This window comes from Mustela erminea, chromosome 21 (assembly GCF_009829155.1).
Source record: "Mustela erminea isolate mMusErm1 chromosome 21, mMusErm1.Pri, whole genome shotgun sequence".
Lineage (NCBI taxonomy): Eukaryota > Metazoa > Chordata > Mammalia > Carnivora > Mustelidae > Mustela > Mustela erminea.
The window spans coordinates 4,684,124-4,702,021 of NC_045634.1; the positions used below are offsets into that span (position 1 = coordinate 4,684,124).

General features: G+C 35.9%; 1 protein-coding gene across 3 annotated transcripts in view; it reads left to right on the top strand.

The window, feature by feature from the left end:
- LOC116581945 (disintegrin and metalloproteinase domain-containing protein 18-like) overlaps positions 1-17,898 on the top strand; it is a 181,568-nt gene that overhangs the window by 108,217 nt on the left and 55,453 nt on the right. For all 3 annotated transcript variants that reach the window (XM_032329289.1, XM_032329290.1, XM_032329291.1), the window contains one exon: positions 8,363-8,443. In XM_032329289.1, the coding sequence (XP_032185180.1) occupies positions 8,363-8,443 (81 nt within the window). The remainder of the gene's footprint in view (positions 1-8,362; positions 8,444-17,898) is intronic.

The following is a 17,898-nucleotide window of genomic DNA, read 5'->3' on the forward strand; positions in this document are numbered from 1 at the left end:
TGATGATGTATCTTAACTGCACATTTCCATAGGTTAGAATGCAGCTGAGAGTCCTTGTCTGTTTGTGTATGCTGGCTTTAGTTTCAGAGTAGGAGAATGCCACAACCCCTTGCTCCCACCACCCCCAGCCAAATAACAAAGGAGTGTCATAATTGTTCATGCTTGCTGACTTTATCTAGTGAGCATGAGAATGTCATGACTGTTCATGTTCACTTGCTCAAGCCAGCTAGAGGGAGAGTGCTGCAACTGCCTGCACAACCAGACTTCTGTAAGGCAGTAGAACAGTACTTGAATGCTGGCCTTTTCTGTCTTGGCAAGGTGGAGGGAATGGGCTGTGTCTGAACTTCCTCCTGTGCTAACAGGATAGGTGCAGATTGCAAAAATGGTATCTGCCAGTGCCTCTGACTCCAGGGAACACTCCTCCACAAGAGATTTTTGAATTAGCAAATGAATCTCCTTCGCATATATTCATAACGCTCTCCAATCTGTTAGGGGATTTTTTTGTTTGTTTGTTTTTGTTTGGTTGGTTTTGCTGGATTTTGGTTGAGTGAGACCATATGTAAGCTATTTAAAACGTGAATCTCAAGTTTGTAATAGCAGTTTGGGTCCCTTGAGCATCAGTCTATTTGGTTTTCTAAGCCATACATTTTGGGAGTTTGTGTTTCCAGTGCAGATCTCAAGGATTGAGATGACTAATATGGGGGCACCAACCCCTTGCTTCTCCAGGGGAAACACTAGATGGGTGAGATCCATCCCTATTCTGGGATGCCATGGCAGGACATTTTTGGTGAGATGATATCCCTGCCTTCCTACCCATTTTGATATGGTCTGATTTTAGTCATAATGACTAAAATTACAAGTCAGGAAATGGCGGGTGTTGGCAAGGATGTGGAGAAAGGGGAACCCTCCTACACTGCTGGTGGGAATGCAAGCTGGTACAGCCACTCTGGAAAACAGTATCCAGGTTGTTCAGAAAGTTGAAAATAGAGCTACCCTATGAGCCAGAAATTGCACTACTGGGTATTTATCCTAAAGAAATAAATGTAACAATCCAAAGGGGCATGTGCACCCAAATGTCTATAGCAACAATATCCACAATAGCCAAACTATGTAAAGAACCTAGATGTCTATCAACAGATGAATGGATAAAGAATACATGGTATATATATACAATGGAATACTATGTAGCTATCAAAAGCCTGAATTCTTGTCATTTGCAATAACATGGATGGAACTAGAAGGTATTATGCTAAGTGAAATAAGTCAATCAAAGACAATTATCATATGATCTCTCTGATATAAAGAATTTGAGAGACAGAGTAGGGGGGTTATGGGGGGTAGGGAGGGAAAAAATGAAACAGACAAACCATGGATACTATTAATCTCATGAAACAAACAGGATTGATGGGGGGAGGTGGGGTAGGGATAGGGTGGCTGGGTTATGGACATTGGGGAGGGTATGTGCTATGGTGAATGCTGTGAAATGTGTAAAGCCTGATGATTCACACACCTGTACTCCAGGGGTAAAGTATGTGTTAATAAAAAAAAAATGCAATTTATGGTTCACATGAGAAGTGCATGTTTGATTCTGTAAGAACCTGATAGAATCTTTGCCAGAGTAGTTATGTCATTTACTTTTCCACCAACAATATGTGAGTGATCAAGTTTCTCCACATTTGGACCAGTATTTTTTGTTATTACTATTTTTTATTTTTGCTATTTTGATACATGTATATGGACATTTGTGCTTTTAATTTCCATTTCTCTAATGGTTAATTATATTCAACACATTTTTATGTGCTTATATATCATCAATACATTCTTCTCATTAAAATGTTTACTTGTGTCTAATCAGATCACCTTTTTTATAAAAGATGTTGGTCTTTGTTTTTTTATAAATAGTACACTCAAGTTTACAAATGTTTTCTTCTATCTGTAGCTTTTTTTCAAGCTTTTAATTTTCAGGATGTCCAGTTTATCAATTTTTCCTCTTATAGACTATGTTTTTGGTGTCAAGTCTAATAATTTCACTGAGCTCTAGATCATGAAGATATTTTTGCATGTTCTAATTTTTTTTCTAAAAATGTATAATGAGTTTTACAGTAAATTTTTACTTATTGCTAACTTTTTTATAAGGTGTGAGGTTTAGGTTGAGGTTCTTTTTTCTGTACCTTTATAAAAATTAAATTGAGATATTTTTGTGGTTCTATATTGGGGTTGTCTACTCTGTTACATTGATCTTTCTATCCACCCACTAATATGTTTTCTTTTTTTTTTTTTTTTTTTTTTTTTAAAGATTTTATTTATTTATTTGACAGAGAGAGAGATCACAAGTAGGCAGAGAGGCAGGCAGAGAGAGAGAGGAGGAAGCAGGCTCCGTGCTGAGCAGAGAGCCCGATATGGGACTCGATCCCAGGACCCTGAGATCATGACCTGAGCCGAAGGCAGCGGCTTAACCCACTGAGCCACCCAGGCGCCCTACTAATATGTTTTCTTGATTAGTTCAGTAATGTAGTAAGCTTTAATAATAGGTAGAGTGAATCTTCCCATTTTACTTCCCTTTTTCAAAATTATTTTAGCTATTCTAGGTCCTGTATTTTCCCATTTAAGTTTTCAAATAAACTTATAAAGGACAATAAAATATTTTCTGGAATTTTAATAAGAATTGTGTTAAAACTACAGTTCATTTTGGGAAGTACTGATATTTTTACTGTACTGTATCTACCATACCATGAATATGGTAAGCCTTTTAAATTATTTATGTAGTCATTGACTTTTTTAAAAATAATTTTCAAGGTGGAGATCCTATACATCTTTTGTTAGACTTATATCTAAATATTTTATTCATTTGGGAGAAGTACTGTGTTTTCATCTCACCTTTTATTGTTGTTAATATACAGAAATACTATTTTTATGTATCTAACTTGTACCCAAAATACTTCCTGAACTCATTTATTAGTTTTAAAACTTTATGTAAATTCCTTAAGATATTGTGTGTAGACAATGATGCCATCTGTGAAAAGGGATAGCTTTTTCTTTTTTTCCTTTGGTAGTCTCTCTCTCTCATCTATCTGTCTTCTGCTATCTATCATCTATCAGTCTGTCTATCTGTCTGTCATCTATTTATCTATCATCTCTTTTAAATATATGTTCCTTGCTTATTGAACTGGGTAGAACTTCATGTACTATGTTGAATAGAATCATAAGAGTGTATACCCTTGCCTTCTTCCTGATCTTAAGGGAAAGCATCCAGTCTTTTACTATCTAGTACATATCATGTTAGTTGTAGGTTTTTGAAGAGGACCTTTAGCCAATTGTGGAAGTCCCCTCTATTTCTTGTTTGTTGAGATTTTTTTTTTCTGTCATGAATAGGTATTGAATTTTGTCGATATATATGATTATGCAATTTTTCTTCTTTGGAATTATAGTTTTATTTTATTGAAATCTAAAAAAAAGCAATATATGGGAGTTCACTGATGGTATTTGAGTAGTCTAGATTCATAAGGAAAAACCATGGATGTGTGAAGATATCAAACTTCCTCTTATGTTAGTTAATGTAGAGATTAGGCAACACACGTGATTAAATTTACATTGAGAATTTTGGGAAATTGTTCAGAATTGCCAGACTTTGATCATAACTATCTAGGAGGCTCAGGATGCTAAGCACCACTGTTATTCTGAGCTTCTAGTGAAGAGTACCTCTCATTCTTAATTAAGCAGGATAAAAAATGTTATAGCAGTAGTAATGTGTGTTGTGTTATTCTAGAAAAATTATATTTGGATGTATGTATAACACTGATATTTTGATAAAGTATTTTTTTTATTTAAAAATAACCATAGCTTATTTTTTTTGATGTTAAATACCTACAATTCCCACCACACAAATAATAACTGATTATTTTTAAAAACGTTTTCAGACACAGATTTTTTAATTTATTTTTTCTTTTTAAAAATTCATAGAAATCAGAACTCTACAAATAGAAATTTATTGTAAAACTACTAGTTATAGTACATCATTTGTGGCATATTATTTGACTAAAAGGATACTTCCAAAACTCTGCCTGACACATATTTATAGTTACAGCAGATATAAGAGCAGTGTGTTGAATGGAAGCAAAGTGTGCTATCATCACAGGATATGGAAAATATTGGTATTTTTTGAAATGCAAGACTCTTATTTTTGATAGACAAATATGTTATAACTAGACTTTTAGAGTGGATTTCAGGAATCCAGGATATTAAATCTGGCATGTTCAATTATAATATTTATATACATGGTCCTATAAAGATAAATTATACTGATAAGACTACATTGTCTTTTGTATTTGTATATAAAAGATTTTTGTGCTACTCAAAATATGAAAATAAGATAATATCACAAGTATTGAGAACATCTCTTAAAATAGTCTTGTGAAGTTGGCAGTGCCATTAAAGTGCCATATATGGTATGTTTTTTCTGTTTCCAAAATTATTTATTGATAGCATTGTCCTCATTTTCTTAATGAAATTATTTCTTGATTAATAATCTATAATTTGCAATCGTGTGTATATATATATGTATGTATGTGTGTGTATGTATATATATATGTATATATATGTGTGAGTGTGTGTGTGTGTGTGTGGGTGGGTGTGTGTATAGTTAGTTAGAGTGGTGAATACAATAGAGCCACACACTTGATTTGGGGTGTGTTTTGGTCTGTTAGAAGAGACTGCCTCCCAAAATTTTAAAGAAAGAAAAACATATATATATACAAAAATAAGGGTAAACACAATGAAGGGATGGAATATGGCTGTAAAGATGAAAATTAAAGATTCTAAAAATGGAATTGATAAGAAGTTGGTTGAAAAAAAAATAGAAAAAAAAAAAAAAGGAGGAGAGAATGTGATCAGGCTGGAGACCATAACAAAGCCATGCACTAGATTTAGGGTATATTTTGGTATGTTAGAAGAAACCGTATCCCAAAATTTTAAAGAAAAAAAAACCTATATGTATACAAAAAATAAGGCTAAATACAATGAAGGAATAGAATAGGACTATGACAATGAAAATTTTAAATTTTTTAAAAGGTATTGATAAGATAAAATAGTTTTAAAAGGTTAAAATCAGAAAGAGGAAAAATTTAAAAAATAGAATAAGAAAAAAATAAAATTAAAAAAAAATTAACTTTGAAAGACTAAAGAATCATGGGGGAAAAGTCATGCATCCTATGTGTTGCATTCCCCTAGCTCTGGAGTTCCACAGTTCTCATTGATCAGTAAACTTGGTCTTGGCTGGATGTTCTTGTTAATCTTTGGGGGAAGGTCTGTTGTGGTGATTCTCAAATGTATTTGCCTGAGGTGGAATTGCATGGCCCTTACCAGGAGGCAGGATAAGTAATCTGCTTAGTTTTTCTCTCAGGAACTTTTGTTGCCTGAACACTTTCTGTACAGCTTTGGAGGGTGGAAATGAAAACGGAGGCCTCCCAATCTTCAGCCCCATAGGAGCCGAGAGCACGGGTCCCCACTCCTCAGTGCAGATTCAGCAGAGAAAAGCAATCAATCATTCCTGTCTCGCTGGTCTCCGGCAACACTCTTTGCTCACCTGGCCTGTGACCAAGTGTTTCTAACTCTAGTGCATGGCCCTGTTTGGAGTCTCCAAACCCAGCAGATTCGTGCAGTGTGCACCCATGCCACTCCTCCCAGAGGAGGAAGGGGGTGGTTCTTCCTAGATCTGCGTCTCTGCTTGAAGATTGGTGGGCCAACTGTGCCTTGGATCATGGTTTAAGGTAACCCCGAGCTGTGAGCCCACTCCTTGGCTCCATCTTTGTAGTCAGCTTCCCTGCTCTGACACCTGGCAGCTCTGCCACACTCAGGCACCCCTGGTCTTTCTGTGACCCTGAAAGTCCTCTAAGACCTCACTGTCCCCATGAGTGTTCCACCCCCCCACCCCACCCCTGCTTAACCTCTGGAGCTATGTCCCTCATGGAGCAGACTTCTAAAAGTTCTGATTTTGTGCTCTGCCGCTCTACTGCTTGCCAGAAGCTGTTCCCTGCCCCCATGGTCTCTCATCCTGTATATTGCCTCAGATTCACTTTTCTGTACATCCTTCCTTCCAGAAAGCTGTTGCTTTTCTGTTCCTAGAATTGCTGCTCCTCTTTGATCTCCTGTTGAGTTTGTAAGTGTTCAGAATGGTTTGATAACTATCTAGCTCAACTCCTGGGATGTGGGGATATTTAGGTCTGCTACTCCTCTACCATTTTGCTCCTCCCCCTGTTTTGTTTTGATTTTAAGAAATGGTCATTCTGTTTTCACAGTGGCTGCACAATTCTACATTCCCACTGGTAATTCACAAGGGTTCCAATTTGACTACTTCTTTACTAACACTTACTTTCTGTTTTGTTTTGTTTGGATAATAACCATCTTAACAGATAGGAAGTGATATTTTATTGAGTTTTTAATTTTCATCTTCCTAACAATTAGTAATGTAGAACTTTTTTTCACAAGATTGTTGGCTATCCCTATATCTTCTTTGGAGAAATGTCTATTTAAGTCTTTTGTCCATTTTTAATTTAGTATTGGTTTTTCTAATTGTTGAGTTTAAAGAATCCTACATATATGTTGGAAAATCCCTTACCAGATCATGATTTGTTAATATTCTCTCCCATTCTATGGATTTCCTTCTCAGTCTCTTGATAGTGTCCTATGGCACATGAAAGTCCTTTTAATTTTTTTGAAGTCCAATGTACCTGTTCTTTCTTTTGTTCCTTATCATTGGGTGTCATATTGAAAAAATCATTTCCAAATTAATGTTCTGAAGCTTTCCCCTATGTTTTCTAAGAGTTTTATTATTTGGCTCTTTAGGTCTTGAATCTTTTTGAGTTAATTTTTGCATATGGTGTAAGATCTAATTTCATTTGTTTCATATGGATATCCAATTTTCCAGGATCATTTGTTGAAAAGATTATGTTTTGCCATTGAATGGTCTTGGCAGCAAAATTATTTGACCATATATGCAAGGATTTATTTCTTGGCTAATATATTCCATTCATCTATATTTCTGAATTTATGCCAAGACTACTATTTTCATTGCTGTAGCTTTTTAGAAGGTTGTGATAGCAAGAAGTGTAATTTCTCCCACTTTGTTCTGTTTTTAGGCTGTTTTGGCTATTTGATGTCCCTTGAAATTCCATCTTAGATGGGTTTTTTATTTCTGAAAAAAATGTCTTTAGAATTAGCATCTTAACAATGTCTTTCAGTCCATGTACACAGGGTATCTTTCTATATATTTATACCTTCACATCACTTGCCTGCTTGGTTTAGTCAGTTAATAAAGTTAATACTGTTTCAAATTGAATTGTTTTCTTAATTTTTCACAATGTTTATTGCTAGTGTAAAGAAATGAGTTTATTTTTTGTATGTTAATATGTTATCCTGAAACTTTACTGAATTTGCCAATTAGTTTTGAAAAGCTTATTTGTGTGTAGAGAGTCTTTAGGATTTTCTATATATAAGATTATGTCATCTGCAAACAGATAATTTTACTTCTTTCTATACAGTTTGTATGCCTCTTATTTATTTTTATCACCAAATTTCTTTGGCTAGAATTTCCAAAATTATGCTGAAAAGAGGAGGTAAATGTAGGCTGGAATATGCAACATCTCTTATGTATTGGGTGTATGTTAATTTTCAGGAACTAATTTCAAAACTCCAATTTTTATTCTTATTATCTTCATATTTTCAATGTATTATTTATAATTTATGTGACTTTTTAAAATAAAACAAAAAAAAAACGTAAGCCAGGAGGACAGTTAAAAAAATTTTGAAAGGTAAATGAGGCAAAAGTTATATATACAGGTGACTAATTACCACTAGATTACCCATTTTGACATAACAAGGGTTTTACAATGGATACAAATGTAGTTAAAATATTTTTGTTGACAAATTATTCTTATCAATATTTAACAAATATTCATGATAATCCAAAATACTAACATATCTGAAACTCAAAATTAATAAATTTTGTTCTAATTTTTGAGGGGACAAATCATTAATATTAATCTAGCTAATTATTTATAATATAACATTAACATAATGTAGAAAATTTTCCTGATGGAGATTTTCAATTCAATTCCAAATTCTAAGTATCAAAACCCAAATTATATTACATTATTTAAAAAATTACATCAAGGCAAACACCTTCAGTAATTTTTCTTTTTTCTATTGTTTAGATTTTTTATTGAAATGCTAGAATCTTTGTATCAGAATCAGAGTAATATGGAATAAAATGTCTCAATTTGAGCATCACTTATGTGTATATAACAAATAATTCTTTTCTCATATTGCTTCAAATGTGTGACTATGAAATATCTTTGTTTTATTTTAGTACTGTATAAATAAAACCTGCAAAGAAGTTCATTTGGCAGGAAACAAATGTAATGCTGTTACAAAATGCAGAGGAAATGGAGTAAGTTTTCTTTTTTGTAGTTCTAAATTAAATGTTATTTTTGTGGGTAATTCAAATTAAAGTTTATCTTACTGGGGCAACTGAGAGTCTAGTTACTTTTAAACTGAACTTACCAAGGAATAGCTAACCAATATAAAGGAAATAATTGGGGTGATAAATGTCTGCCATTTGCATCAACATGGATGGAACTGGAGGGGATTATGCTAAGTGAAATAAATCCAGCAGAGAAAGACAATTATCATATGGTTTCACTCATATGTGGAACATAAGGAATAGACCAGAGGACCATAGGGGAAGGGATGGAAAACTGAATGGGAAGAAATCAGAGAGGGAGACAAACCATGAAAGACTCTGGACTGTAGGAAACACTGAGGGTTACAGAAGGGAGGAGGGTGGATGAATGGGGAAACTAGGTGATGGGTATTAAGGAAGACAGGTGCTGTGATGAGCACTGGGTGTTATACAAAACTTATGAATCATTGAACACTACATCAAAAACTAATGATATACTCTATGTTAGCTAATTTAACATAATCATAAAAATAAATAAAAAAATAAAGAAAATCAGTGGAGCTAATTAAAACACTGTTAAACTGTACTACATCTGTTGATTTTATTCTCAAAATCCACAACTTATGAATTAATAACGTTTGAATGAAAAATACTTATTCTTTTCTTATGCCAATAAATGTATAATTTACTTGTAATTATGAACATATTTTGTTCTCCCTCATTTTCTTAATAATTAAAATTTATAGCTGTATAATGTTTTATAGAGAGTACACTTAGAAAAACCTGTTGAAATGTTAGCGAATTGTCAGATTGTTCTATGAAGAGGATTCCAGTCGGATATGTATCCTCATGCAAAATTTTTTTGTTTCTTCTCAATGGCTTATCTATCTTACTCTGCTAATACAAATCTGCTGTTAGTTTTGTATTTAAGTTTTATATCTTAAAATTTATAGTTTTGGTCTTTTTAAAATTATTTTTCCTTAAAGAAAATCAGTGTAAGATACAGTCAACATTATAGGGATTATTCCAGATTTATAATATTTATCAGTATTCAATTTATAATTTTTAATTTGATTGGATTTAGAATGTATAAAATACCTATTCCATTGTCTTTAGCTTTCTAGAGGCTGTTAACAAAGAGGATAAGTACATTTTCATGTTTTGTTTTTTACTCTCTATAGTTATAATTATTGACCTTATCTTTTGCTTTCCATTGTTTAATTACCTGTTTTAAGTCTCAGCACAAATTATTTTTATTAAGTCTCAAAACAAAGTTATAGATTATAAATTATTGATACTGTTCCACTGGATACAAATTTGTTTTCTTTGCCTACTACCATTTAGTTTCCATTTTTATTTTACTTAGTTTTTGGATTTTTAAATAAAATTTTTCTTTTTTTATTAATATATCCCTATGTCCAGCATATACTTTATGTTATTTTATTTATTTTTTTTTAATTTTTATGTATTTATTTGACAGTGAGAGAAATAACAAGAGAGGGAACACAAGCAGGGGGAGTGAGAGAGGGAGAAGCAGGCTTCCCACTCAGCAGGGAACCCAATGCAGAGCTTTATTCCAGGACCCTGGAATCATGACCTGAGCTGAAGGCAGATGCTTAATGACTGAGTTACCCAGGAGCCATATTTTTATTTTATTTTATTTTTCCAGTGTGCCAAGATTCATTGTTTATGCACCACACCCAGTGCTTCATGCAGTACGTGCTCTTCTTAATACCCACCACCAGGCTCACCCATCCCCTGACCCCCCCTTGCATCCAAAACCCTCAGTTTGTTTCTCTGAGTCCACAGTCTCTCATGCTTCCTCTCCACCTCTGATTTCCCCCACTTCACTTTTCCTCCTCTTCTCCTAATGTCCTACATGTTATTCCTTATGTTCCACAAGTAAGTGAAGCCATAGGATAATTGACTCTCTCTGCTTGACTTATGTAACTCAGCATAGTCTACTCCAGTCCCATCCATGTTTCAACATGGACCCAACAAATTTGGGTATTCATCCTTTCTGATGGCTGTGTAATACTCCACTGTATATATGGACCATATCTTCTTTATCCATTCATCTGTTGAAGGGCATCTTGGTTCTTTCCACTGTTTGGCGACTGTGACCATTGCTGTTATGAACATTTGGGGTACAGATGTCACTTCTTTTCACTACATCTGTAACTTTGGGGTAAACACCCAATAGTGCAATTGCCTGATGGGTCATAGGGTAACTCTATTTTTAATTTCTTAAGGAATCTCCACACTGTTTTCCAAAGTGGCTGCACCAACTTGCATTCCCCCCAACAGTGTAAGAGGGTTCCCCTTTCTCCACATCCTCTCCAACACTTATTGTTTCCTGTCCTGTTATTTTATTTTTTTTTTCCGTTCTAACTGGTGTAAGATGGTATCTCAATGTTTTGATTTGAATCTCCCCTGATGGCTAATGATGATGAACATATTTTCATGTGTCTGTTAGCCATTTGTATATGTCTTCTTTGAAGAAGTGTCTATTCATGTCTTCTGCCCATTTTTTGACGTGATTATCTGTTTTGTGTGCACTGAGTTGAGGAGTTCTTTATAGATCTTGGATATCAGCTCTTTATCTGTAGTGTCATTTGTGAATATCTTCTCCCATTCCGTGGATTGCCTTTTTGTTTTGTTGACTGTTTCCTTTGCTGTGCAGAAATTTTAATCTTGATGAAGTCCCCAAACTTGATTTTTACTTTTGTTTCCTTGTCCTTTGGAGACATATCTTAAAAGAAGCTGCTGTGGCTGATGTCGAAGATGTTACTGCCTGTTCTCTAGGATTTTGATAGATTCTTGCTTCATGTTGAGGTCTTTTATCTGTTTCAAGTTTATCTTTGTATATGGTGTAAGAGAATGGTCGAATTTCATTCTTCTATACATAACTGTCTAATTTTCCCAGCACCATTTATTGAAGAGACTGTTTTGTTTTTTTTTTTTTTTTCCTACTGGATATTTTTTCCTGCTTTGTCAAAGATTAGTTGACCATAGAGTTGTGGGTCCATATCTGGATTCTCTACTCTGTTCCACTGGTCTATGTGTCTGTTTTGTGCCAGTACCATGCTGTCTTGGTGATCACAGCTTTGTAGTAAAGCTTGAAATCAGGCAACATGATGATCCCAGCTTTGTTTTTCTTTTTCAACATTTACTTAGCAATTCAGGGTCTTTTCTGGTTCCACACTAATTTTAGGAGTGTTTGTTCCAGCACTTTGAAAAATGCTGTTGGAATTTGATCAGGATGACATTGAAAATATAGATTGCTCTGGGCAGTATAGACATTTTAACAAAGTTTATTCTTTTGATCCATTAGTCTGGAATGCTTTTCCATCTTTTTGTGTCTTCTCCAATTTCTTTCATGAGGGTTCTCTAGTTCCTTGAGTACAGATCTTTGCTGTGAGTTCTAGAAGTTTGGGGGTAGAGTCATTTGGATTCTCCATATAAAGTATCATGTCATCTGCGAAGAGAGTATTTGACTTCTTCTTTGCCAATTTGAATACCGTTTATTATTGTTGTTGTTGCTGTTGTCTGATTGCTATTGCTGAGACTTCTAGTACTATGTTGAACAACAGTGGGAAAATGGATATCCTTGTCGTGTTTCTGATCTCAAAAGGAAGGCTGTCAGCTTTTCCTCATTGAGAATGATATTTTTAGCTGTGGGTTTTTCATACATAGGTATTATGAAGATGAGGAATTTTCCCTCAATCCCTATACTTTGAGGAGTTTTCATGAGGAATGGATGTTGGATTTTGTCAAATGCTTTTTCTGGAACAATTTAGAGTACAATTTGTTTTTTTTTTTCTCTTCCCTTATTGATTTGTTCTATTACTTCTAGCACATTGATTTGTGAATGTTGAATCATCCTTACATCCCAGGGAAAAATCCCACCTGCTCATGGTGGATAATCTTTTTAATGTACAGCTGGATCCTATTAGCTAGGATCTTGTTGAGAATCAATTGTATTCATATTCATCAGATATATTGGTCTGAAATTCTCCTTTTTAATGGGGACTTTGCATGGTTTGGAGATCAGGATAATGCTGGCCTCATAAAAAGAGTCTGGAATTTTTCCTTCTGTTCCTGTTTTTTGAAACAGCTTCAGGAGAATAAGTATTAATTCTTCTTTGACTGTTTGGTAGATTTTCCCAAGGAATACATCAGGTCTTGGGCTCTTGTTTTTTGGCAAGTTTTTGATCACTCCTTCGATCTCATTATGAGGTATTGGTCTGTTCAGGTTCTCTATTTCTTCCTGTTTAATTCTTGGAAGTTTAGAGGTTTCCAGGAATGCATGCATTTCTTGTAGGTTGTTTAACTTATTGGCATGTAGCTGTTGATAATAATTTCTGATCATTTTCTCTATTTCCTTGGTGTTAGTCGTGATCTCTCTCCTTTCATTCATAATTTTATTAATTTGGGTCCTTTCTTTTCTTTTGAATTAGTTTGGACAGTGGTTTATTGATCTTATTGATTCTTTGCAAGAACCAGCTTCTAGTTTTGTTGATGTGTTCTACAGTATCTCTAGTTTCTAATTCATTGATCTCTGCTCTAATCTTGATTATTTCCCTTCTTGTGCCTGGTGCTGGCTTAATTTGTTGTTGATTTTCCAGTTCTTTGAGGTGTAGAGAGAGCTGGTGTATTCAGTATTTTTCAATTTTTTTGAGTGAGGCTTGGATGGCTATGTATTTCCCCCTTAGAACCCTCTATGTGATATCCCATAGGTTTGGACTGATGTGTCTTCATTCTCATTGGTTTCCATGAATTGTTTAAGTTCTTCTTTGATCTCCTGGTTGATCCAAGCCTTCTTAAGCAAGGTGGTCTTTAGACTCCCTGTTTCAATTCCTTCCAAACTTTTTCTTGTGGTTTCAAAGCATTGTGATCTGAGAATATGCAGGGAATAATCTCAGTCTTTTGGTATTGGTTGAGTCCTGATTTGTGACCCAGTATGTGGTCTATTCTGGAGAAGGTTCCATGTGCACTTGAGAAGAATGAGTATTCTGTTGTTTTAGGGTGGAATGTTCTGTATATATCTATGAGGTCCATCTGGTCCAATGTGACATTCGAAGCTTTTGTTTCTTTATTTTCTGCTTGGATGATCTGTGTATTACTGAGAGTGGTATGTTAAGATCCCCTACAATTAATGTGTTAATATCAATATGACTCTTTATTTTGGTTAGCAGTTGACTGATGTAGTTGGCTGCTCCCATATTGGGGGCATAAATATTTATAATTGTTAAATCTTCTGGTTAGATATACCCTTTAAGAATAATGTGGTGTTACAAAAGTTGGGTATCACATTGATTGATTTGCGAATGTTGAACCATCCTTGTAGCCCAGGGATGAATCCCACCTGGTGATGGTGGATAATCTTTTTAATATGCTGTTGGATCCTGTTTTCTAGGATCTTGTTGAGAATCTTAGCAACATGGATGGGACTGGAAGAGATTATGCTGAGTGAAATAAGTCAAGCAGAGAGAGTCAATTATCATATGGTTTCACTTATTTGTGGAGCATAACAAATAGCATGGAGGACATGGGGAGTTAGAGAGGAAAAGGGAGTTGGGGGAAATTGGAAGGGGAGGTGAACCATGAGAGACTATGGACTCTCAAAAACAACCTGAGGATTTTGAAGGGGCGGGGGGTGGGAGGTCGGAGTACCAGGTGGTGGGTATTATAGAGGGCACGGATTGCATGGAGCACTGGGTGTGGTGCAAAAATAATGAATAGTGTTATGCTGAAAATAAAAAATAAATTTAAAAAAAAAAAGAATGATGTAGTGTTGGGTGGCTCAGTGGGTTAAGCCTCTGCCTTCAGCTCAGGTCGTGGTCTCAGGGTCCTGGGATCGAGCCCGATGTTGGGATCTCTGCTCAGTGGAGAGCCTGCTTCCCCCCTCCCTCTCTGCCTGCCTCTCTGCCTGTTTGTGATCTCTCTCTCTGTCAAATAAATAAAATCTTTTTAAAAATATGATGTAGTGTCTTTCTGTATCTCTGACTATGTTCTTCAGCTTAAAATCTAATTTATCTGATATGATCATTGCTTCTTCAGCTTTGTTTTGAGGCCCACTGACATGAAAGATTCTTCTCCATACCTTCATTTTCATACTGGATGTATCTTTAAGTTCCAAATATGTCTGTTGTACACAGCATATGGACTGGTCCATATGGATTGGATTTTATCCAATCTGCAAGCCCTGTGTGGTTTTATGGGAGCCTCTAGGCCATTCTTGTTGAAAGTGCTTATTGAAGGAATAGTTTTTATTGACATCATGTTGCCTGTGAAGTCTTTGTTTCTATAGATTATCTCCATAAATTTCTGTTCTGAGACTCTTGAGTTCTTTCTTCTTTTATAGACCCCCCCCCTTAATATTTCTTATAGTGCTGGGTTGGTGGTCACATCTTTTAAACCTTGCTGGTCTTGGAAGCTCTTTATCTCTCCCTCCCATTTTGAATGTCAACCTTGCTGGATAAAATATTCTTGACTGCGTGATTTTCTCATATAGTGCCTTGAATATGTCTTGCCAGCCCTTTCTGGCTTGCCAGGTTTCCGTGGACAGGTCATTATTCTGATTGAACTTCTCTCTGAACTTAAGGAATATCTTCCTCCTAACTGCCCTTAGGACTTCTTGTTAAAATTATGATACCTGAATTTCACAATCAAGTGTCTGGAGTCTTTCTAGACTTGTTGATCTTGGGTGGGGGGTGTCCTTTCTCCCTCTAGAACACAAACACTTGTTCCATTCCCCAGACTGGGGAAATTTTCATCCAGAATTTGTTCAACTATATCTTCTAGTCTTCTTTCTTTCTCCACCCCCTCAGGGATTCCAATAATTTTGACACTGGAACGTTTCATGGCATCATTTATTTCCCTAATTCTGTTTTTGTGGTTTCTAAGCTGTTTTTTCCAGGCCTCCTCCTGATCCTTCTTATCCATTGGTCTTCTAGATCACTAATTCTATCTTCTGCCTCAGTTACCCTAGCTGTTAGAGTATTTAGATTAGACTGGATCTCATTGATAACGTTTTTTAACTTCTGCCAGATCAGCTTTCACTTCTGCCGTTAGAGATTCCATGTTGTCACTAATGGTTTTCTCCAACCTAGCCATTGCCTGGATGATTGTTATCCTGAATTCCCTTTCCGACATACTGTTTATGTCCATATCCTATAGTTCTCTGGCAGAGAGCACAGTCTGTGATTTTTTCCTCTGTTGGGTGTTCCTCCTCCTAGTCATTTTGGTGAGAGGTAGTTGAGGGGATGTATAGCTGAATATATCAACCACGATCCGGGCAAGGTGCACCATGGAAAGTTTCAGAACATTCGGAAGTCACCACCGAAAAGAAAGAAAAGAGAAAAAACAGAGAGAAAGGGAGGAAAAAAGAGAGAAAATCCAACCAAAATGAGTCCCAAAAGTAAGGTTTACATGGTACATAAACAAGAATGAACAAACAAAAAGACCGACAAAAGTAAACGACAAGAAAAATTTAAAAACCCAGCCAAAATGCATCCCAAGTATAAGATTTATATAATAACCAGAATGAAAACAAGTACAGAGAAATACTAACAGAAGAATAAGATGGGAGGGTGGTTATAAATCCTTGATGTGGAGAAGGAAATTTATTTTGGTTCTTCCTGGGTATATATTGTTATTTTTGTTAAAGAATAAGAAACCCTGGTATATGTATGAAAAAATTTCAAGTTAAAAAGTTATTATAAAGTATGTTTTATTATTATGTATGTAGCTGTAATAGTAAGTAGGTTAAAAAAATTAAAAGAACAAGAATCATTGAGAACTAATTAAAAAAAAAGAAAGAGAAAGGGAGAAAAAGAAAGGAAGAAAGGAAGGAAGGAAGGAAGGAAGGAAGGAAGGAAGGAAGGAAAGAAGGAAGGAAAAGAAAGAAAAAGGTTGTATCTATGAAATATACAGGTTTTGGAGCAATATCAGGAGCTTAATATATTGTTTTCTCCTGCTGTTGGGGTTCTACAGTTTTATGGGGACCCTGTGATGGATGTCCTCTTGTTCTTTTGACTTCTCAAGGAGAGGCCTGTTCTGTTGTTTTCCAGTCAATCTTGCTTCAGTTGAGTAGCCCTGCCCCCTCTCAAGGGGCTTGGGCTCTATGCAAACTGGTTTTTCAGGCTTTTGTTCTCTAGAGGTTTTTTTTTTTGTTGTTCTTTGATGGCTTTTTGTGGCTTTTCAGAGGGTCAGAACAAAGAATCTGTCTGCACCCAGACCTCTACCTCAGAGAGAAACCTCAGTCTGCACCCCTCTGGATGGTCCAGAACACACAGACTCCCCCTCTGCAAGCTCCACTGAACCTCCCACAGGAGGCGTGCTCCCCCAGCCATGTCCCAGTTGTCACACGAGGCCCTCCTTGTCTCTGCACCCCCATGCCACGAATACCGCAAGAGATAGTGATCCAGGGAGCCCACTTCTGGTGGTTGCCTTTGCTGGGACTACTCTCTGGAGTCCAGGCCCACACCAGGTGCACTCAGATCCCACAGCTGCACAGGTCATGGAAGGCTATGGGCCAAGGGATATGGACTGGAGTTTGCACTGGGTTCTCTCAGGCACAGGTGGGATTGTGCCCAGTCCTGAGAGGTGGTGCAAGTAGTGGAAATCAACAGGCTCAGGGACCTGGGGGCCCCACTGGCTCTGCCACAGGTGGTCACTGTCAGTGACCATGCTGGGACCATGGACTTAGATCCCTGCCTGTGAACGCTGTATTCCACCAGTTGCCCTGTAAGATCTTTTGCTCTTTTTGAGTGCTTTTAACCAACTCCAAGTTAATCCTGGTCCCCAATCACAGGGCACTTTCATATTGGGGTATTACATTCTGTTTATCCTCCAATATCAATCAGAGCATTCCCACTCTGCTTTTCCTGTCCACTGGTGTCTTCTACCCCCATAGAGATCCACAAGTATATAATCTTACATCTCAGGCTGATTTCATGAGTGTTCAGAGTGTACTGGTAGATATTTAGCTCATTTTAGGGGACCGGTTGAAACAGGGTCTCCTACTTCTCCACCATCTTGCCCCTCCCTCTCAGCATATAAATAAAATTTTTCACTATGAAATGACATACATAAAATAAGTAAATAAGATTAAACTTCTGCATTTATTTTAAGATATCTCTGTGCTTATTAATTTCAAAATTAAAATGTTAAGTAAAATCTAACTGCCTCTAGAAGCTCTGTTTACTTTCCAGTGACATCTCACCAGATAGCTCTATTATTTACAATCGAAAGGGTTGACTTATAACTATAATTTGCAGTTTTAATTCAATTTTTGAGCATGTAGTTGTTTAGAAATCTTATTATAAAATATTGGCAGGCATTGTCTTGTTCTTTTTTAATTTCTGATACACACTTTTTTTTTTATTAACAAGACTATTTTTTAGACCAGTTTTAGGTTCACAGAAAACTTGAGGGAA